Raw genomic sequence first — 23,465 nt, forward strand, 5'->3', positions numbered from 1 at the left:
TCACTCTCCTGAGGAGGAATTCATGTTCCAGGAGTGTTTTGGAGTTTTTGTTTTGTTTTTCTTTCTTTAAAATTTTATTTTTAGTTTTTGCGGGATCCGTGGGAGACGAATGCATTTGAGTCTCGTGCGTAAGGTAGTTGTTGAGGAGAGAGCTGTGTGATAGGCGGGGTGGGATCGGCTCCGAGGACTGGCTTCGGTAGTGGGAATGGAGAAGAGGAATCCCCATCCACCCCCGCAGGAAACGCTCCAGTGATAGGAGGTGTGTGCCTGTGTGTGCTGGTGTGTGAGGAGAGGGGTTAGCTCTGACTCCCTCAGACATCACCACGCATGACAAAGCTACTTCCCCTCACGCTGTCCAAGGCGCACACGCACGATCCACGGCCACGCCCGCACATACTCGACAGACACAGGGCATCCTAGGGTCCGGTTGCCATGGCGAGCAGGAAGGAGCGCTAGAGCCCAGCCACCCCTCCCGCCCCCGGCCGAACCCGGTCAACTCCATCTCTGATTGGCCGTTGCTTCCTCATTATGCAAATCATTTGCGTAGACCCGGCGGCCAGCTGCCCTTACGTCATCAAACACAGGGGCTGGGGCTCGGGGCTCAGCTCTGGGAGAGCTCGGGCGGGAGCCCAGAGAGCGCCGCGCGGGGACCTCAAGCCAGACCCCAGCGTCCCGCCGCCTCAGCCCGGGCCTGCCCCGCCCCCTGCCCCGCCCCCTTCCAGCCCGCCCCACCCTTTCTACGCCCCTCCACCCGGACCCCGCCCCCTGTGCAGCCTCCCCTCCTGCCCTCGCCGCCTGGGTCCCGCCCCCTCCCCCCCGGCCCTCTCCACCGGTCCAGGGAGGGGACGGCGGGACAGGCGGGACCGGCGGGAGGGCGGACCGGGCGGGGATATGGCCGCGGCGCCCGGAGGGTCTGCGCCGCCCGCCGGCCCCGGCCCTCGCCTGGGTTTCAGCACCGCGGACAGCGGCATCGGCATGAGCGGGCTAAACCCGGGTCCTGCCGTGCCCATGAAGGATCACGACGCCATCAAGCTTTTCGTGGGGCAGATCCCGCGGGGCTTGGACGAGCAGGACCTCAAGCCGCTGTTCGAGGAGTTCGGCCGCATCTACGAGCTGACGGTGCTGAAGGACCGGCTCACCGGCCTCCACAAAGGTGCGCGGGGTCAGCCCAGCCCAGCCCTGCCCAGCCCTGCCCAGCCCAGCCCCAATCCGATTAGAGTGAGGCCCAGCCCAAATCCCAGCCTCAACTGCAGCCCCAACCCAAGCCCTGCCTAGAGCCAGTCCAACACCAGTCCAGTACCAGCCCACTTCAGCCCAGTCTTTCTCCCAGATCACAGAACCCTCAACACAGAATTTTCTGACAACCTCCTTCTGATCATCACTCTGGCCCCCTGGCGTGTTCTCTATTCTAACCTCCAACTCCCTACCCCTCGGCTCTCACACCCTAACAGTCTCCGCCTTTCAGCTGGACTTCCCTCCATCTTTCCCATCAGACAGCCCAAATCCAGGAATTTGGGAACTTATTCCACCTTCTAAGTCTCTGACACCCTCAGTCTCCCAAATCCTGGACCCAATCATTCCTGAATCACCACCCCCTCCCCCCCAATCTGGTGCCAGCCCATTCAGGGATAACCACATTTACACACATTTTGGAGTTGCACTCCTCATTCTTGCCTCTAAGACCTGGCAATATCTGGAGCCTTTTTTTGATTCAGATTGCCAACCTAAAATCCCACAGACCCAAACTCTCGCCTTCTTCAGAATGCAGGCCCGTCTAAATCACAAAATCCAATTCCCTTCCCAGGAGGCTCTCAGCACCAAATTCTACCTTCTTGCTTAGGAATAGCCCCAGTCTCTCCATTCCCATCCAGAACCCCAACACTATCTTCTTCTGATCTGAGTCCTGGACTCTGACCTCAGCAGGAACTCCAGCCATCTGTGCTCCCTCATCCCCCGCATCTCAGGTGTCCTCTCAGCTGAACCCACACTTCTTTTACTCTCTAATCTCCTCACTCCCGTGCCACATATTTGTCCCTTCCCAATCCTCTTTATGGCCTCCCAATCCTCTTTATGGCTTTCCCTTCCTCACAAGCTGGTCCTAGACCAGAACCTGTGGACCAGAGCCTCAGGGTGGGTCAAGTTGAAGAGGCAGAAAGTGGTCTTCTCCCAGCCCCTGTTCAAGAGACAGGCACCATGGTCCTGTCCTGCCACACCTCTTTCTTCCTGTAGGGAGAGGGAGGAGGCTTGTTTACATGCAGAAAAGTCTGTCCAGGCTGGGCTGGAGTAAGATGGCCAGAGTCACATATCATACATAGGCATGGGAAGGAAATTATTTGAGAAGAATCACCTTTTTCTCTCCCCACCTTCACCATGCTGTAGTTTCAGGATTTGTGGAGTAGGGGAGGGTCTCCAACTATCCTCCATGATCTTTCCAGGAGAGAAGTGGTCAGCCCTGGGTAACAGCTAAATGTATTTTCCTAAGGGCTGAGAGCTGGAGTCAGGCTGCCACCTTTTCAACTCAAAGGCTTTGGGGAGTTCCTAGGCACACTAATGTAGGAGTTTCAGGAAAATGTCCATAGAGGATCTGGGACCAGCTATGTAGCAGTGCATCTTAAACCCTTTGGAGTGGGGTTATTTTTAAAGGGGCATGAACCCACAAGACCATACCACCCAGATCCCTTCTAATGCAGTCCAGTTGCCCAACTGCCCATCCATCCATAGCAACTTATGGTCTTATTTTTTAGACATTTATTTCAGTATGTAAGTACAAGCTGGTCTTTCCGAGCAATCTGTAGTAAAGGAAGTGTATAGATTCTCTTTAATTCTCACTCTTCTCACTCAAACACCATCAGAGTTTCTGAACTGTTCCCTAATCCTTTCTCTCTCTCCACTTAGTTCCAATTCTTCCTGTTTATTTTTTTTCCCCATATATCTGTCCCTCAAGCCATGCTTCTCTGTCTTTTTATCCTTCCATTCTTCCACTCCCTGTCCACACAGGGCTCCTTTTGGCAGCAACTAGGCCCTTGAGCCTTTCAGACAGGGCCCCAGCCCTGCTCAGTTCTGACGTCAGCTAATATGGTTTGGTGGTGGAAGATGGAGCAGGGATGTAAGCGGAATCAGGTTTTGGTGATTTTTTTCCCCAAATCAACCCACAACTCTTGAAGGCAAGGTTACTTTGCAAGGTCAATGGGGAGGGTCTCCCAATCAACATATTCTCCACCTTCTCCCCAGCAACAGTGACGTCCAAAAGCCAGAGTGACTCATTTTCTTTTAGATGGCTGAATACTGAAGGGGGCAGCCACAGTATTTCAAAGCCACAGCTTTGAAAACAAGTTCAGCCTAGGAGTTGGAGATTCCAAACCCTGTCCTACCACTGGCATACTTTCTGGGCATCAGTTTTCCTATTGATATGATAAGTGGTTGTTCCAGGAGTTCTCTAAGGTCTCTTTAACCCAGTGAATGGCAGATATCTGCCCACCTTAAGAGGACAGCCACATGGATAAAATGTTCCCATTTGCCTTTGAAGTCTGCTGAGGTCTAAGTGGAAAACTGCATCAAGCTCCTAATGGTTTCCCACATCCACTTTCTCTTCCTTTAGTCTTTTTCCTTCCTTTACTCAGAAGGCTCTTCTTGAAAACACAGACCTAATGTCACAACCCTGCTTAAAACCCTTTAGTGGCTCTCTACTGTTCTTAGGACAAAATTCAAAATCCAAACTGAAGTTACAGATGAGCTGATCCCTGCATACCTCTCTGGCCAATCTGCCCCCAGTTACCAACCTTCAACCATACTGGCCTTCCATCTATTTCCCCAACACACTGAATTCTTCACTCAGTCCTATAGAATATGTAATAGTCCAATAGAATATGTACTATTCTCTCTGCTTGAAATAATCACTACCCTTTCCATCACCTTGTCAACCCCCCTTTGTTATTGAGAGCTCAGTGTGTTCTCTGAGACATTCATTCCTCAATTGTGTGGACTTAGATACGTCTCCCTCATGATCCTTTACATGATTCCCATGAGGGCAGGAAATGTGTCTGTCTTGTTACCACTTTACCTTCAAGCCATCATAATACACCACTATAAGAAGTAAGTATTCAATAAATCTTTTCTGAGTAAGTGAGTGTTCAATGAATGACTTTTGGAACAGAAGAAGTCTTGGCCCTATGCTTCCTAGCAGGCTACAGGTTCTGAGGCTGGACAAACAGTGGGTAGGACTGAACCTTTGGTTCAACTTAGACTCCTTCTCTCCCCTTTAACTACTCATTCTTTTAGAGAAGTCATGTTTGGGGCATAAAAACACTTTAAGAGGCCCTATCCTGCAGTCCTGGGAGGGTTGATGGATCAAGTACTTTGGATAGGACTGGAAGTCCTAGAAGCTCCTGTCTATAAGATGTCCTTAAACCAGTTCCATCTCCCAAGCCTCAAATCAATCCATTCCTTAGACTCAAACTAGGAGGATGTATCAGGAAGGAGTTGTGGGGTCCTGGGCTTGGTTCCCAACCTTCTTCCTCCTTTTCTGTCTGCTCCCATCTGAAACTGAGTTGGGAAGGAATTGAGGCTGATTCTTAGAGACTTTAGGAGTATGAATCCAAAAAGGAAGGGGGAGGTTGGGGTTAAAGCTGAAGGCAAAGCCGCTTAGGGAGTTTTAACCCCAACAGGATTTATGGCTGGCGTGGGGAGGGGAGATGTGGGATTGCATGAATATGTGATTGGGTGTGGGTGCACATGTTCCCTAGGCAAAAGGCCAGGAGCGAGTGAGGGAGCCAGAGTCTGTGACACGGGCACATGAAGATCCTCCCTTCAGAGAAGGTGGGAGGCAGAGAAGGCTTCTCAGAAGCAGTACCCTTGTAGAAAGGAGAATGGCCTTGAGTTTGTCAGTGTAATAGGGTCTTTCCAGGAAGAGTATCTGGGGGTTTCAGGAAAACCCCTGAGCCAGCCTCTTCCTCCCCAGGCTGTGCCTTCCTCACCTACTGCGCCCGGGACTCTGCTCTCAAGGCCCAGAGTGCACTGCACGAGCAGAAGACCCTGCCAGGGGTAAGTCCACCAGGGTTGGGGGGGGGGGGTGGTGGGAACCACCTCTGGCTGGGAACATGCCCTCTGTGCTTGCCAAAGCAGCATGTGGTGGCTGGGTTGGGATCAGGAACTAGAAGAAGAGTCATCTTTCTAGCAGGGGACTTACCTGTACCCTTAACAGCTACAGGTTATATGTTATATTCAGTCTTCTGGTCCAAAGAAATGGGCTTGAGACTCTTGGGCCAAGTGTACTATTCCCATCTTTTAGGAAAGGCATTACTCTTGTGAGCTATGCTAGAATTTGTCGATTTGGCTAAAATCATGATGTTAGGTGTCATTTGTCACTGGTGTGAGCATATTTGCAGATACACAGGGGAGAGGCTCTGCTGGGCTGGTATCCCATTTCTTCAAGTTCTGGGGTTCTTGATGATCCTCTTCCTGTAATTTTTTTTGGGTGTCTTGACTCACCAAGATTGCTTTCCTTCCACACCCCCAAACACTTAGCTCAAGGTTAAAAGAGATCTCATTCTACAGGCAGCTAGGCCAGTGCACATCAGTGGCACTTGATATGGCCTTGGCTAATGGCTAATCGCTAGACAGAAGACAAAGCAGGACCTACTGCTGAAGGAAGAAAGTGGCGATCGTTAGGGACTAGTGTTCCTAACACTTGGGGAACTAGGGTTCACCAGGAGCAAGTCACACTACACAGTTTCATTTTCTCTTGTCCAAGGAGTGACATGTCTAGAGCAAGAATGCTGTTGTCCTGGGCAGGCCAAGCCTGGGAATATATCCAATTCCAGGCCTCAGGATTAAGAGGGTCATGAGCCTACCAGAAAGAGACTTGGATGGTATAGGGACATAAAATATATTATGGAATGATAATTTGAAGAATCAGGGATATTTAGCTGGACAGGGTTTAGTGAGGGCTACAATAGGGAGACATTTTAACATAATAATTACGAATACTAGTTTTTGAGTCTCACAGACTGGAGTTGAATCCCAGCTCTGCCATTTAGCATTTCTGTATCTTCAGATACATTACTTAGACATTCAAGCTTCAATTCCTCACCTATAGGGAGTGGGTAATACTAATGCTTAGCTCACTGGACTATTGGGGGGATTAACTGAGGCTTAGCAAGTACCTGGTACAGAGTAAGATCTCAATACATATTACTGCTGGGGTGGGTACCTGCCTTCAGATCCTGAAGAAGGATTTGGTCTTCTATGGGTGTCTCCATAGGGCAGGACCAGGATCAGTGGGGTATAAAAAACAGCCACATTAATTTCAGCTCAGTATAAAGAATTCATTTCTCATCATCAGAGCCCTCCAGCAATAAAACAAACTTCAGGGAATTCTCTGGTGGTCTAATGGTTAGGACTCCACCCTCACTGCTTGAGGTCCCAGGTGCAAGCCCTGGTTAAGGAACTAAAACCCTCCAAGCTGCATAGTGCAATCAAAATATGAAAATTAAAATTAAATTACATTTTTTAAAAAAGACAAGCTTTACTTAGAGCTGATCAAGCTGTTAATGGGGTGTCAGGTCCTAGAACCAATCCTTGTAATTGAAGGAACTTGAGCCTGGCTCTTGAAGGCTCAGTGTCAAGTAACACCAACATGGGCTTCCTGGATGACTCAGTGGTAAAGAATCACCCTGCAATGCAGGAGACCTGGGTTCAGTCCCTGGGTAGAGAATATCCCCTGGAGAAGGAAATGGCAACCCACTCCAGTATTCTTGCCTGGAGAATCCCATGGACAGAGAAGCCTGGCGGGGTACAGTCCATGGGGTCACTAAGAGTCAGACAAGACTTAGCAACTAAAGTCCACCACTGCCACCGCAACACCAACTTATCACCCTCACCAATCCTCTGTAGGCAGGCTCTGGAGCTAGACAGACCTGGGTGTCAATCCAGGACCTACCACTCACTAACCCTATGACCTTGGGCAAGTCTTTACCGCTCTAAGCCTAGGCTTTCCTCCTCTGTGAAATTGAGCTTGTAGGGCTGTGATAATAATTAAATAAACTAAGTCATATAAAGTGCTTAACACAAATCTTGGCAGACAGTAAGTATTTAGTACAGGTTAGCTGATGGTAGTAGTGGTACCAGCAGCATTACTAGGAGTGATAGTAGAAGTCATTATGCATCCACCCTTGGGAGTAAATGACTTCTGTCGCTAGAAGCAAGAGTCAGGGAGACAAGTGATAAGACTCCATATAGGGGAAACATCATGGTAAAGGTGCAGAGACAACAGGAACAGATGGGTGTGAAATGGGGCTGGGAGTGTAGAGGAGGGTCCCCACATGAGCACGGGCCAGACTGGAGAGAAGATCCACAGAGGGAAATGGTTGAAGGGGAAACTTTGAATCCCATGGTGAAGGGTTTGGACTTTATCCTGAAAGCTAATGGAAGACACTGAAAAAACTAAGATGAAATCTGGGAGAACAAATCCCCCGCAGGGACTTCCCTGATGGCCCAGTGGCTACAACTCTGTGCTCCCAATGCAGGGGATCCAGCAGAGGAGCGTATAAGGAAGATATGGCACATATATACAATGGCATATTACTCAGCCATTAAAAAGAATGAAATAATGCCATTTGCAGCAACACAGATGGACCTAGAGAGTGTCACACTGAGTGAAGTAAGTCAGACAGAGAAAGAGGAATATTATATGACATTCCTTATATGTGGAATCTAACAAGACATGATATAAATGAACCTACAAAATAGAGACTCACAAATTGAGAAAATGAACTTACGGTTGCCTGGGGAAAGGGATAGCTAGGACACACTACTATATTCAAAATGGATAATCAATAAGGATCTATTGTATAGTGAAAAAAAAAAACACAAAAATCCACAGGGTATCTGGGTTTGATCCCTGGTCAGGGAACTACAGGGCTTCCCAGGTGGCACTAGTGGTAAAGAACCCACCTGTCAGTACGGGAGCTGTCGGACACTCTGGTTCTGTCCCTGGGTTGGGAAGATCCCCTGGAGGAAGGGCTGACAACCCACTCCAGTATTCTTGCCTGGAGAACTGAATAGACAGAGGAGTCTGGTGGTCTGTGGTCCATAGGGTCACAAAGAGTCGGACACAACTAAAGCAACTTAGCATGCACATGTGTGCAGGGAACTAGATTCTGAATGCGACAACTAGAATCTGTATGCTGCAACTAAAGATCCCACATGCAGCTAAAACCTGGTGCAGCCAAATAAACAAATAATAAAGAAAAAAATCCCCTCCTCAACCAGCCACAGGGCTCCACAAGTGAAGGGGTACCTGGTGGACTCTATCGGGCTGAGGGCACCTGAGATCAGGACAGTGAAGCGCTATACTACTAGGGTTATTTCTGGGAAGGAAAAGAGAAATAATAACTAACATGTATTGATAGCGACAGTGTTCCTAGCACTTGACACGTTCAAAGTCATTTAATCCTCTATGAAGAAGGTATTGTTATGGCATTCACATTTTATAGATGAGGAAATTGAGTCATGGAGAACAAGTGACTTGCCCAAGGTCGGGTAGTTACTGATGGGAAGATCAGGGCTTTGAGCCTAGGTAGTCAGGCTCCAGAACTCATTCACTTAGCCACTGCACTGTTACCTGAGCCAGGCTGGTGGCAGACAGGGGTCAAAGGTTCTGGAGCAGATGATGACTGGGTACACCTGGCCCCTCTGACCCTGTCATCCTCAGGCTTCCAACATGGCCTGACTTCCTCTGATACTGCCAGGATTGGCTTGGTTCACCCTCCTCAGCTTAACAAAGTGAAAATTAATATTTAATTATTCTCCTAAATGAAAATCAATGGCCTTGTTGGCTAGCCCTAGCATTGGCCAAGCCATCCATCTTTCCTCTGGGCCTGCCAGGGGCAGCAGCAGCTTTAGTCACCTGGCCTTGGGCCCACCAGCACGCAGGGGGAAGGTGCCTAGCTCCCTGTAGGCTCAGGGTCCTGGGCACACCTGCCACCTGCTGGAGAAGCAGAGACAAGACTTCAATCTGGACTCCTCCTGGAGACAGTCACACTGTCACTGTGGGGTTAGGAAAAGTTGGGTCAAACTCAAAGAGAAAGCCTGAACCCCTAGGAGAAATTTCATGGTGTCTGCCCAACTGGTACCTCCCCCACCCCTCTCTACCAGCTCCCTGCTAATTTCTATCACCTATTAAAGCTTGGCTCCCAAATCAGGACTCCCTTCAGACTTCAGTGGTTGTCCCAGCTTCTGCAGCCTCTTCCCCAGGAAGCTGGAGCGGCTTCTTTCAGCCTCACTTCAGGCTCCCGAATCCACCTGGAGAAAGTGAGGCCCGACCTTGGCCCTGCCTTTCAGGATTCAGAAGGTGCCCCCTCCCTCGCTTGTCTCTCTTCATGCTCATGATCTCCTTTTCCCTGGGCATCCACTCCTTCAGACACTGAGTACACTTGCTTTTGCAGGTTGTGTCCTGCATGAAAGAGCTTGAGTGAAAAAGGCAAACGGGGGCTGCAGTCTAGCCATGCTCTGTTGACCCAGCCATGCTCATGATCATAGGACTGTGTCAGCCCCATTCTTCCTAATTTGTCCACAGTATCTAATTTGCCTGTCTGTATCTCACACAGATGCACTGTATGTGCTAGCACCTGCTCATTGCGTGAGCTGGTGCCTTTGCCTTCAAGGAGCTTCCAGCCCAGAAATAACCCACTGCACCTCAGTGGGATTTACCTCTGGGCACATAAAGAGGCATCAGGAGTGGAGAGGGCGGAGATGCTATCTGAGCTGAATCATGATCATCACATTTGAGGGCCTAGAAACCTAAGAAACAAAGGCTACTTCTGGAATCCTGGGGACAGTGTGAGAACTGGCAGGGAAGGTGTCCGGTGGAGATGGCTAAGGCTCCAACTGAATGGAGAGGATCACATGTACAGGACAACAGGGGAGGCAGGACTAACAGGTTTGGGCTCCAGTCTTAGGATCTCGGGCTTTATTGGAGGCTTACAATGGTGAACTGTGGGTGCATTTGGTGCAGGGAAGAGAGAGGGACTGGTATTAAAAGATCACTCTGGATATGGAGTGAGCTGGCATGGAGAGGAAGCACTGCGGGAGGCAGGTGACCCTCTGGACACAGTTACTTGAGTGCAGGTGAATATGACACTGGCCTGGAGCTGGGGTTGAGGCAGGGATGGAGAGGAGAGGATGGACTTGTGATCTATACAGACCCTAGAACGAATGGGACTCGGGAGTGGACTGAATTAGAGGAAGGGGGTGAGGCAGAACAAAGTGCTGACCGTGGTGGTTTCCTTTTTATCTGCTCAGCTCTCTCTTGCACCCATGACACCTCTCTTAGACCCACCAGGAGCCCCTTCTTTGGGGAGGTTCCAATAAACATTCTTCCCACAGTGAGGGGAAGGGGCTGAGGGTATCATGAGTGCCGAGTGGAGGGAATAGTTAGCATCAGGACAGAAGAGTCTGAAGAAGGCGATGCGGAGTCCAAAGGCAGGAACTGTAGGCAAGCCAAGCAGGGAGAAGGAGTAAGGTGTGGCCTTCCTTGCTGCTCACAGGGGCAGAAGGATCAGGACCCAGCATGTGTCTGTGCTGCTGCTGACCTCTCCATTCCATGGCCTGGAGTGGGTTGTTCTCTCCTTTTTCTGACATACTCTCCCTTGACTTCCCCTCCAGGGCTAGGTCCTGAAGCAGACATAGGCCTGGACTTGGGAAACTCAGGGGAACAAGTGTTCAGCCAAGGGCAAGAGCTCCCCTGAGGTCCCATGACAAGTGCTTGACCAAGGAGGCAATGCCTTCTTTTCTTCAAAGGAGAATCATGGGTACTTCACCCCACTCCCACATCCCTCCCCTGGCTGTAGAAGGAATGAAGCAGGTAAGGTTGCCCAGGTAACTCATGTGGGCAACTCTCTTTCTCCTCCAGTCACAGACAACATACCCAAATCCTGGATGCCCTCCCCAACCACTTCCCAGTGGAGACTGAAGGTCAGAGCCTAGGGGAGCATTCCTTTTCCCAACTCAGTCGTCACCATCTTGGGCTCCTGCCCTGCACCTCCTACCTGCCAAACTACCAACTTCCCCAACACCTAAGCCAGAAACCTGTCAGTCAGAATTTCCTCCTCTCCCTCATTCCCCACATTCAATACAACTTTAGTCCAGTCCATTCTTCCTCAATCTCTCTTGAATCTGTCCATTTCCTTCTGCCTGATCCAGGTCACCCTCAACCCTTACCTGTATCACTGATCTTCCTGCCTCTAATTTTTCCCTTTCCAATCCTTTCTCTGCATAATGACAGTTCATGGGATCCTTCATAAGACAGATTCTTCCCCTACTTCCCTGGATCTCTGCTGCCTTTGAAATACAACAAACTTCCTCATCATAGTTTTCACAACCTGCCCCAATCTGGCTTCTGACTTTTCAATTTCATATCCTTCCATTTAAAACACACACACAAAACAAACAAAAACTTATTACATCTGGTGCATCTACTAAGATCTAGCTTTTGTCACTTTCACCACACCCCTTCAAAGTAGGATCATGAATCCTCTTTTAACTAATGTGGCTACTGAGGCTCAGAGACCTTTTAGTAAATTGTACTGATGAAGCCAGGATCTAAATCCACATCTATCTGACTGGGAGAAATTTGTACTACCCTAGCCCCATAGTGGCTCAGCTGGTAAAGAATCCGCCTGCGATGCGGGAGACCTGGGTTCAATTCCTGGGTTGGGAAGATCCCCTGAAGAAGGGAAAGGCTACCCACTCCAGTATTCTGGCCTGGAGAATTCCATGGACTGTATAGTCCATGGGGTCACAAAGAGTCGGACACGACTGAGCGACTTTCATCATCATCATCATCATCATCATCAGAGCACTCACTGGCTATGGGTGCCTTGCTTTACACATCAAGCTTGCTTTGGTCATCTATGTTACATATAGTAATATTCTCTCAATTCATCTTCCCACCAGGGAAGCCCAAGAATACTCCAGTATTCTGGCCTGGAGAATTCCATGGACTGTATAGTCCATGGGGTCACAAACAGTTGGACACAACTGAGCAACTTTCACTCACTAGCCCCCTCAATGTCAGGCGCCCACCTGAAAACCCTTACTCTTTCAGACTTGTGTCTCCTTCTCCATACCCCAGCCATCTGGAATGTTCAGCCTCCAGCCCTGCCCCTCCCACGATGGCCCAGTGACCCCAGTGCTGCAAGACCCAGCTCAAACTCTGCCTGCTCCACAAAGCCGTCCCTGAGCTAGCCTCTCTGGCTGGAGTCAGCCTCTCCCACAGCACTTCACCTTGCACTCCTCCCCTGGTCCTGGCTCCTCTGTTCCTCATTTGTGTTCATGCCTTCAGAACAGAGTTGAGCAACTCGAGGGAAAATCATGGACCTCTATGTCAGACAGACCAGGGGGCAAATCCCAGCTCAAGCACCATGTGATCTCAGACAAGTGATTTAGCCTCCCCCAAAGGCAACGGCACCCCACTCCAGTACTCTTGCCTGGAAAATCCCATGGACGGAGGAGCCTGGAAGGCTGTAGTCCATGGGGTCACTGAGGGTCAGACACGACTGAGTGACTTCACCTTCACTTTTCACTTTCATGCATTGGAGAAGGAAATGGCAACCCACTCCAGTGTTCTTGCCTGGAGAATCCCAGGGACGGGGGAGCCTGGTGGGCTGCCATCTATGGGGTTGCACAGAGTCGCACACGACTGAAGCGACTTAGGGCAGCAGCAGCAGCCTCAACTTTCTCATCTGTACTAATGGGAACAACAACATTCTCTTGTAGAGTGTTTGGAAGGAATTTAGAGACAGTGTATATACAGTGCCCCAGGAGGGGCCTGGCACATAGTGGACTCTTGGGAAATGGTGACATTATTTTACCCTTTAAGGACAGGGTCCCAGGGTCATTGCTGTCTCTCCTGAAGGGCCCAGCTCAGGGCTCTTCAGGATTCTGGGAATACTGACAACATGGCTGAGTGGTGGAAAGTCTAGGTGCCCACCCTCTGAGACCTGGACTCTGCCAGGTCCACGTGGGATGTTTATGTATCACCTAATGCCCACTCTCCATCAAAGAGTGGTGCAGTGGGGGCTGGGGGAAGGGATATCCTCCAGAGCCCCAATGAGCTCCATCTCCCCAGAAACCCAGCCGGGGAGGCAGCTGCCATGGAAACTGCTGTCACATGTGCTCATCACTCTAGGCTCCAGAGAGAAATTCTTAGAATCTATTTAAGAACTAATAAAATAATGATGGTCTTGCTCACCATCACTGCCCCCCACCCCAGGCTTCTCCCCTTCTGCCACACTCCACTCTCCCTTTCCTATGCTCCCTTCCTGACCCCTGTCCCCTCAATTCCTTCTCGTCTCCACCAGTATTTCTTTCCTTGCCCCTTTGCAGGTCTGTTTTACTCTCTTATCATTTCTGTCTTCCTGTGTCTCTTCATCTCTCCCTGTGTCTCTGCTCTCCATGGCTCTGTCTCTTGGTCTCTCCTCCACAGTCACAGGTGGCCATGTCCAGGGAGGGGTCCTGTCCTCCCGGTCCCTGGTCCAGGCCAGTCCAGACCTGTCCAGCTCACCCTGATCTGCTTGGATTGATCTGTCATCCCCTCTAGACCGAAGCCTGAGTCCTGTCGGTGTCTCGGCCCCCACCCACAACCTGGTCCTCTGCAGGTGCTCCACCACCAGCGGGCGGGTGTATCAGAGCGCATAAGAACCTGAGTCCTGGGAGGGAGGGGGATTGTGCTGGTTCAGGCTTGGCCTGTTTTCCTTTCCTTTTTTTTTTTTTTTTTTAAAGCCCTCCCCACTCCCCCTCCTCCAAATTTGATCCAAAGGAAATTGCTCAACTGTGACTGCCAGGGCGTTACCATGGTTACTGGGTAGCACTTGTGGCTATGGTAACAGGAAGCTGCCCGTTGTCTCGGCAACAAGCACACTGGTAGAGGATGGAGTGGCCCCTGATTGGTGCAGAAGCATTGCATTTCCTGAGGGGAGGGGGTCAGATCATCACCTTCTCAGGCCAGATGGGCATCAGTACCCCTTCCTCCACGAACAGGAAGGCTGCGGTTCATTCCTCCCAGCACTCAGCTGTCTGCCCCCCAACAATAATTCCTCACGTCCTACGCACCCAGCTCCTGGCAGTTTACAAAGACCTTTTGCGTCCCCATTATCTCATGTGATCCCCACAACACCCATGAGAGGAAGGTGAGATGGGGATTCAATCATGAATTCTCTCAGGGTGGTTGGGGGATGGGAGTGGGTGGGGTGTATATCGAAATCACCTGTGAGCGTTTACCAATGAATGATACAGTTCCCCCAACTTGAGTCTGATATGGTTCCCGGGTGATTCATATCTACCCCTGATCAGGGAACCCCTGAATTAGAAGGTGAAACCGGTTGGTGGGGGAAGGGAGGGAGGAAGGAGTCAAGCTGCTTTCCAGGTTTACAGCTTGGATGACTGGAAGGATCAGGTCTGGGCAAAGAGATGAGCTCTGGTTTGGGTGTGTTCAGTGGAAGGTACCAGTGGACTTTCTAGTTGGGGTGTCCAGCAAGCAGCTGGCCACAAGGGGCTCAAGCTCAGGCAGGAGGTCCAGGCTGGAGACGCAGAGCTCTGAGTCATCCCTGTGGGGACAGGAGCAGAGGCTGTGGGTGTGGATGAGACTCTTCAGGGTGAAAGGGAAGAGTGGGGTGAGTGGGGCCGAGGATGGTACCCTGGAGAACTCCAGCATCCTCAGGGTAGAGGGTGCCCAGCGAGAGGACTGGGAGGGTGAGTGTAGACTATAGTGACGTAGAAACTTGGGGGAGGTTTTTCTTGTTTGACAAGTTGAATCCAAGCGAGGATGGCTTACTCTAAGTCATACAACCACTAAATGGCAGAGTTGGGGGTAGACAACACTAAATCTTGATTCCCAGATTGTTTAAATGACACATAGAAATTATATTCTCAGTCTTAGACACAAAACACAAATCTGCAGTATTAGTTCTACCCTGCTACCCAATTCCTCTCACCCAGAGGAAGTCCAGGAGCCAGAGGGACAGGCCTCACATGGTCTGTGCACAGAGCCCAAGGCAGGAGAATCTCTTTAGCTTCCACATTCCCTCCTCTACTTGCCCTGAGCTTCCTATGGCCTAATCCTCAGGCTTTAGCACCTTCTAAAGTCCTGCGTTTAAGGGAGGAATCTTGGAGAAAATCTATAATTCCTGTGTGAGAGTGGTGGGGTATAGAGTGGTGGAGTGAGGGCTTAGATCCTGAGAAGTCCAGGGGTGGAGAAGGCGGGCCCCCAGGACCAGGCAGTCGTGCTGATGGGGTGTGTTGGTCCGATGTCTTTCAGATGAATCGTCCTATTCAAGTGAAGCCGGCTGCCAGTGAGGGCCGAGGAGGTAACTTGCCTGCCTGACAAATCTCAGGGTATCATCCATGGCGGGGATGGTGGGCCCACTCCTGAAGTCAGGATTACCCATGTTTTATTACTAGAGCCCCCCCTCCGCCTACCTTGGATAAGGGGAACAAGTAGGGAGGGACCAGATTGCTCAGCCCCAGAAACAACTCAGCCATCCCAGATCAGACTGAGGAGGGATGGGGTCCCAGCATCCCCAGACCCAGAAGAAGGAGGAGATAGAGGCTGCACGTAGAAGAAGGGAGTTCTTGCCACCTGGCCCCTGGAGAAAGTTCGTTCCTGTTTTAACAGGTGGAACTTCCAGATTTGTTTGAAGAACCAGGCTAAGTTATTCTCCTTTTCCAGATTCTTCTGATTACAGAAAATCCAGTCCATTCTAGGTTGGAGCCACTCATATTCCTTCATTGCTTTAGGAAAAAGATGAGGCTGGTCAGACAGATTTTGCAGGCCATATTAAGAAATTTGATTCTATGTTGAGGACCATGGAAAAGTGATTTTTTTTTTTCAAGCTGCACTGTTTCATAGTGCAGAAAAAAACTAAAGCTCCTTAAGAACAGAGAGGGTTTGAGAGCCTGTGCTTTTTGACAACCAGCCACGTTATGGCCAGCTTCTAAGCTGGAAAAGCAAGACTAGCTTCTGGTGTCAGTTCTTGGTGCCTTTCTTGCCCTTGGGTGTTAAATCATTCCAAAATATCTGCCTGTAACCCTCCCTGACATCTGCTGACTCTCTCTGATCTCTGATTCTGGTCTCTGATTTCCTGATCTCTGATTCTCTGCTTCTGGTCAAGATACGACCATCCCACTTTGTCTTGAGAAGCTATTTCCAAGCTTCCTGCCTCCCCCTTCATACACACATCCTCCTTTTCCATCTCATTCTTTCCAGACTGGTTTTTGAGAAGTTCCAGGCTGCACACCAAACCTCTGGTTCACTTGTCCCAAGAATTTCTGCTTCTTGGGAACCTGTTAGGCATCACCATCTTCTCAGCCCTGCTCACAAACACTAGACAGTCCCACAGCTGAGAGGCCGCCTGAGAGTATCTGAGTAAGCTAAGAAGCAGACAGGTTGGACTGTAGTTTGTTCAACCATCCAACCAATATCTTTTGAGTAACTTACTCCACATTAGGAATGCAAGGCAAACCCGCCTCCTGGCCTCATGAAGCTCTACTGTTTATAAGGGGATATAAACAGTAAAGGAAGCTATTATTCAGTGTGATCAGTGCTTTTCAAGTCCTGGGGGCTGTGGGGAAACAAACATGGGGCACCTAACTTAGTCTAGGAGGTCGAGGTGGGCTCCCAGAGGTAACACTATTTAAGCTGAGACCTCCAGGATGAACGAGAAGTAGCCAAATAGAAAAAGGAGGAGCAAGGGAGCAAGTACGTCAGATAGAGGGAAGCACATGTGCAGGGCTCAGAAGAACACGATGCAACTTGGAGTCTGGTTCAGGAACTGAATCCAGGACACTGGGGACATATTTGTTGCTTGGAGTCTAACACATCTTACCAGGATGAGGGCCACTGCCCAAAGGAGACCTCCACACCAATAATGCTTCTGCTTAGCCTGGTCCAGATGTCTTGGTCATCTGGGCCCCTAGCAGTGGCATCAGTGTGAGTTTTATAATTTTCCTCCTTCTTTTTGTACAAGTTTTTCAGGTGTAATATCACTGACAAATTCTGTATATATGGCATTTCACCTCTACACCTGTTCAGATTCTGAGCAGCTCAAGAGAGCAGGAAAAGCAAATCTAGCTGAAAAGAGGTCTGCCTGGCAGCAGGATTCATAATTTAAAAAGAAAAATAGCGAAAGTTTTAGTGACTCAATCATGTCCAACTCTTTGTGACCCCATGGACTGTAGTCCTTCAGGCTCCTCTGTCCATGGGGATTCTCCAGGCAAGAATACTGGCATGGTAGCCATTCCCTTCTCCGGGGGATCATCCCCACCCAGGGGTCAAACTCAGGTCTCCTGCATTGCAGAAGGATTCTGTACCACCTGAGCCACCAGGGAAGCCCTTTAGTGGTCATGTATAGCATAGATATTTCTTGACAAGTGATGGTTTTTAAGGAGCATATATTCCAAAGGCATCTATGGATAATCCTTCTTATAGTTTTGGATGACCAGATCTTTCAATTCCTTCCTGCTCCCACTCAAAGTCACCAAATGTTCCCTGATACACATTTGGGAGAGAGGAGGCATATGTACTAAGTCTTGCAACAGTTGGGTCTTTATAAATATTTTACTTTTCCAGTAAAATTGGAAAAGACCCTGACTCATTGGAAAAGACCCTGATGCTGGGAAAGATTGAAGGCAGGAGAGAAGGGGATGACAGAGGATGAGATGGTTGGATGGATATGAGTTTGAGCAAGCTTCGGGAGCTAGTGATGGACAGGGAAGCCTGGTGTGCAGCAGTCCATGGGGTTGCAAAGAGTGGGACATGATTAAGCGACTGAACTGAAACGGAAGAATTTTACTACTAACTGATCTGTTAGATACTAATCAAAATGTGCTCCTTCTTTTCAATGCTACTGTGTATCTCTTCAGAAGCTCTCTATTGAATTTTAACACAAATTAATGCTTTAGAAATGCAATTTTTAAAATGGTATTGAATTTGAATTTTGAAATGTAACATTTGACACCAATGTAGGACAGCTTGTCCCATTTAAATCTTATCTCTGTGATCCCAATTCTATAAACCTTCAGAGTTAATGATCATACCTGCCCTGATATAGGTAAGCCTATGACCTTGCATATTTTTAAATTATTCCTGAAATTAAATCCTTTGTATACAGGTGATTAATGACTTTTATATTTGACAAAAATACTGGTATCAATGCAAACATAATCTAAGGGGTATCAAGGCAAATATAATCTTTCAAAACTTTGTCATTTTTTTCTGGAAGAGATTATTAGCTTTTTCTTCCCATAAAACAGGGATCACTAACTCAAATGCTACAGGAGCCAGGCAAGTAGCCCTAAATGGTTGAGACTGTCATGATTTAATTTAAAAATTTCCCTTTAATATATTAAATGTTGGCAGCTAATTCCATTTTTAAAAGTGCACCAGCGCTGTGACAGCCTAACCAAACCTATCAAGCTTGCTTCTTTGGCCCAAAGACTTCCATTTCCCCTCTGCCATACAGGAGTATTCTACTGTGTACACATACATGCGCTTTTTGACAAAAATAGTCACTTCACATTCTATCTCTTGAATTTTGATGCCAATGCAACAGAGTAGTATTACTATTATTTTTAATCAATAGACATGAGGATTGTGGTTGAAATAACCTATATTTTACTTTATTTTTTATAACTGCTATTGTAGGTCTGTTTTATTTTCACTTCCAGCCAATGTTGTAGAAATCAGATTGTTAGCACAGCAGGGGAAAGCCTGAATAGAAGTAGAATTGTTTTCATTGAAAGAAAGGTTTAAAGCAAATTTATAAAAATATTTTTCATAATAGCTTGGAAAGATGCAGAGATGTTGTCTTCTTTCCAATATAACATTACCTACAACATCATTGTTCTTGAAACTACCCATTTGTTCTGAGACTAAACAGCTCCTTATGAATCTGAATGATCATAAGACTCTCTGTATAACCATGCTCTACAGGTCACAGACCCGTCTCATGAACTTAATTCTGGGGTCCTCTTCTTCCATGGCCATCTCTGGTAGCATTGGTGACCCTTGGAGTGCATCCAAGTCTTCATGGACTACATTACGGCAGCATTTGAAAAAAAAACATGTTTGGCTACACCCCACAGCATCTGGGACCTTACTTCCCTGACCAGGGGTTGAACCCACATCCCCCTTCATTGTAAGGCACAGTCTTTTTTTCAAAAAGTATTTATTTATTTATTTTTGGTTGTGTTGAGTCTTCATTGCTTTTCTGTAGTTGCAGTAAGTGAGGGCCACTCTCTAGTGCACAGGGTGCTCATTCTGGTAGCTTCTCTTGTTGTGGAGCACAGGCTCTAGAGGGCTCAGGCTCAGTAGTTGAGGGCTTAGTTGCTCTGCAGCATGTGGCAATCTTCCCTGACCAGGGATGAAACCTGTGTCTCCTGCACTGGCAGGCAGATTCTTTACCACTGAGCCACCAGGGACATCCCACAACAGCCTCTGAATGTATGCCAGCCCTATGTGTATGTTTATACAAATATACATAGTTTAATGTATGCCAGTTCCCATAAATTCTGCAGCCAAGTTCTGCACTATTCATTTACTCCAGAAGAGAAAAATTCATCTCCAGAGGCCAAGATCTTCTCTCTTAAGGGAACCTGAAGGCCCAGGCTTTCTTACTTGCCTCCAGGCTCTCTTGAATCAAGATGAACAAACAGTGGAGTCTCCATTCTTTCTTGGTCTAAGTCCCTATTTTTCAGGCCTCCTCCTTCACTGTATTTTTTTTAAGTGGGGGTAAAACAGACATAACATAATCTTTATTCTTTTTACCACTGTTAAGAATATAATTCAGTACTGTTAGCAACATTCACATTGCTGTGCAAAGTCCAGAACTTTTTCGTCGTATAAAACTCAGACTCTGTTCCCATTAAACATCAAGTTCCATTTCTCCCTCCCTCTAGCCCCTGGCAACCACCATTCTACTTTCTGTTTCTATGAATTTTACTAATCTAGATACCTCACATAAGTGAAATCATACAGTATATATCTTTCTGTGACTGGCTTATATCACCTAGAGTCTTCAATTCTCATCCATGTTGCAGCATGTATCAGAATCTCTTTCCTTTAAAAAACTGAATAATATTTCATTGTGTGTAAACACCACATTTTGCTCATCCATTCATTGGTTGACAGACATTTGGGTTGCTTCTACTTTTTGACCATTGTGGATAATGCTACAGTGAACATGAGTGTATAAATACCTCTTTGAGACTCTGCTTTCAATTTTTTGGATATATACCCAGAACTGATACTGCTAGGTAATATGGTAATTCTATTTTTAATTTTTTGAGGAATGGCCACATTGTTTTCCACTATGGCTGTACCATTTTACATTAGTGCACATACGTAAACAATAGTCCACAAGGGTCCCAATTTCTCCACATCCTTGCCAACATGTATCTTCTTCCTTTTTTTTCTTTTTTTAAATAACAGTTATCCTAATGGGTATGAGTTGCTATCTCATTGTGGTTTTGATTTGCACTTTCTCAACTATTAGTGGTGTTGGGCATCTTTTCATATACTTGCTAGCCATTGTATATCTTCTTTGAAGAAATGTCAATTCAGATCCTTTGCTCATTTTTTAAAAATTGAATCGTTTTGTTATCATTGAATCATAGGAACTCTTTGTATATTCTGGATCTTAAACTCTTATCAGATATACGGTTTGCAAATATTTTTTTCCCATTCTGTAGGTTGCCTCTTCACTCTGTGTCTTTTGATGCAGAGTAGTTTTAAAATTTGACATAGTCCAAAATTTCTATTCTTGCTTTTGTTGCCTGTGCTTTTGATGTTATATTCAAGAAATCAATGCCAAACGCAAGGTCATGAAGGTTTCCCCCTGTTTCTTCCAGGAACTTTATCATTTTAGCCTTTATGTCTTTGATTCACTTTCATTTAATTTTTGTATATAGTGCAAGATAAGGGTCCAACTTTGTTCCTTTATATGTAGATGTCCAGTTTTCTCAGCACCATTTGTTGAAAAGACTGGAACTCTAGTCAAAAATCATTTGACCATGTATGTTAGGGCTTATTTCTGGCCTCTCTGTTCCTCTCCATTGGTCTAAATGTCTCTCTTTATGCCAGTACCATACTTTGATTACTGTAGTTTTGAAATCAGGTATTCTGAGACCTCCAACATTCTTTTTCTCCCCAAGATTATTTGGCTATTCATGGTATTTTGAGAGTCCATATAAATTTTAGGATCGATTTTTCTATTTCTTAAAAAAATGCCATAGGAATTTTGATAGGGATTGCATTAAATCTGCAGATTGCTTTGGGTAATACTTACATCTAACAATATTAAGTCTTTCAATTCTCGAACAAAAGATGTCCTCCAATTTCCTTCAGTTTGCGCCTTCCCAGTTTCCTTCAGCAGGGCTTTATAGTTTTCAGGGTACAAGTTCTTTGGCATCTTTGTTTAAATTTATTCCTAAGTATTTTATTTGTTTTTTGCTAAGTGGAATAGTTTTCTTAATTTTGTTTTCAGCTTGTTCATTGCTAGTGTATAGAAGCACAACTGATTTTTTAAAATTTTATTTATTTCTGGCTGTCTTTGGGCTATTCCCTAGTTGCAGTGAACGGGGGCTACTCTCTAGTCGTGCTGTGTGGGTTTCCCATTGCAGTGGCTTCGCTTGCTGCAGAGCACAGGCTCTAGGGTGTGTGGGCTTCAGTAGTTTCGGCATGTGGGCTCAGTAGTTGGGGCTCCTGGGCTCTACAGGACAGGCTCGGTAGTTGTGGAGCAGTTGGGGTGCATGGGCTTAGTTGCTCTGTGGCATATAGGATCTTTCCGGACCAGGGATTGAACTTGTGTTTCCTGCACTGGCATGCGTATTCTTCACCACTGAGCCACCAGGGAAGCCCTGATTATTTTGTTGATTTTTGTATAGTGGAACTTTGCTGAATTTCTTTCTTAGTTCTCATAGTTTTCTTTTGGAATTAACGTCCTCCCTGATACTCATTAGATCTGATCAGAAGACTTTGTTTCCCCTGGATATTTCCTACACTCATTTCATAGTCTTCCTTGGCTAGGTCATTATGCTGCAGTCATTACTAAGAACATCAGGGCATCAAAGGCTGCTGTCAGCAGGATCTCCTGAGTTGGTAGTTGGATGGAAAGTTGGACTGGTAATTTTAGGGTGCATTTGGTGGTTGGTACCCTAATGTTGAAACTTTGTGCCTGCACTGTTTGTACAATCATGATATCTCTCCAACATGGAAGTGAGTGGCTGGCTGTGAGGGGCCTAGAAGCCAGAAACGTGGGCACCTCAAGAATTCCTTTGGGCCAACTTGAGGCAGAGCCTTCTTTCTAGAGCAATGTCTTGAGACCCTTCCTGAAGAAGACAGAGGGACTGACTCTAACCTGGGCTTTCAACCCCATCATTTGTTACATTAGAATCCCTGTTTGACCAGCTGCTCAAGGTAGCTTTATGGAGATGAACCTCTAGGGTCCAAACAACTTTGGTTTGGCTCAAAAAAGCATTGATAGAAAAGCAAGAAGCACACATTGGTTGCATCATGAAAAGGCAGTTATACTATTCAATTGTGTCTCTTTCCAACTATGTCTCAACTCCGCACTCATGCTATCTTCTAATTCCATCCACTCTAGGAAAGTTAGGCCTCCCTGTTCAATATTTCCATCTTTCTACAGACCTCCCCACCACTCATGTAATGCTTTTACTCAGACATTTCTGACCTACCTCTTACAGAATCCTCTTTTTTACCAAACTGGCATAGTTCGACCTAAAGGGTACTGAATTTTCTGGGCTAAGTCCTGTCATCATCATCTCTCCAGGACCATGCCTCAGCCCTCAAAATCTTCAGGGATGTGCATTTGGGGGCTACACTCAGAGGGCCAGCCTATAATTCTCTTTGACCAGATGTCTTAAGAAACTTATCCCACCATTTCCGGATCATCTGATGCTAACATGCACTGTGACCCCAATCATCCTCCTGTCAACACTATCAAGGTTCCTATAAAGGGGCAAAGAGAACACTAGGATTTAAGGTGATACCTGTGCAGTGTGCAGCATAGACACCAGCCCATGGCCCAAACTCATTTCAATTTCAAATTATTTACAACCCAGTAGCTCAGAACCACAGGGTCAGTGCCCTGTCATGGAAATGGAAATTTTTAATTTGGGAGACTCTCATTGGAAAAGAAGGATCAGAGAATTTCATGGTCTTTGACATGAGCTGTAACTGACCACCATCATCAGAAAAGAGCAACAGGAGAAAGAGCAGATGAAGGATTGGACCACTGTCCACACAAACCTCTTTTATGTCCTGGGGGCACCTTCTCAGCCATGACATCTTTCTTCCTACCTAGGGCCACCTGGATGCTGTTTCTTGTGGCATGACAGCTTACCTGGGTGCTATCATCAACTTGCAGATGCTACCCAATGTCACAACTGCACTG

General features: G+C 47.2%; 1 protein-coding gene across 6 annotated transcripts in view; it reads left to right on the plus strand.

Annotated features, from left to right (window-relative positions):
• Nucleotides 1-611: 611 nt before the first annotated feature.
• The window catches only part of CELF6 (CUGBP Elav-like family member 6), a 30,066-nt gene continuing 7,212 nt past the window's right edge, over nt 612-23,465 (plus strand). The window contains exons 1-3 of one of the 6 annotated variants that reach the window (XR_006542961.1): nt 612-1,153; nt 4,958-5,040; nt 15,314-15,362. Coding sequence is in view for 4 of the 6 variants with exons in the window: in XM_025296208.3 (XP_025151993.1) it covers nt 892-1,153; nt 4,958-5,040; nt 15,314-15,362 (394 nt within the window). In the remaining 2 variants the exon portion in view is untranslated. Of the gene's footprint in view, nt 1,154-4,957; nt 5,041-14,042; nt 14,187-15,313; nt 15,363-23,465 lie in introns of those variants that run through there. The other 5 variants (XR_006542960.1, XM_025296208.3, XM_025296207.3 and 2 more) reach the window with 5 other exon arrangements.

This window comes from Bubalus bubalis, chromosome 11 (assembly GCF_019923935.1).
Source record: "Bubalus bubalis isolate 160015118507 breed Murrah chromosome 11, NDDB_SH_1, whole genome shotgun sequence".
NCBI lineage: Eukaryota > Metazoa > Chordata > Mammalia > Artiodactyla > Bovidae > Bubalus > Bubalus bubalis.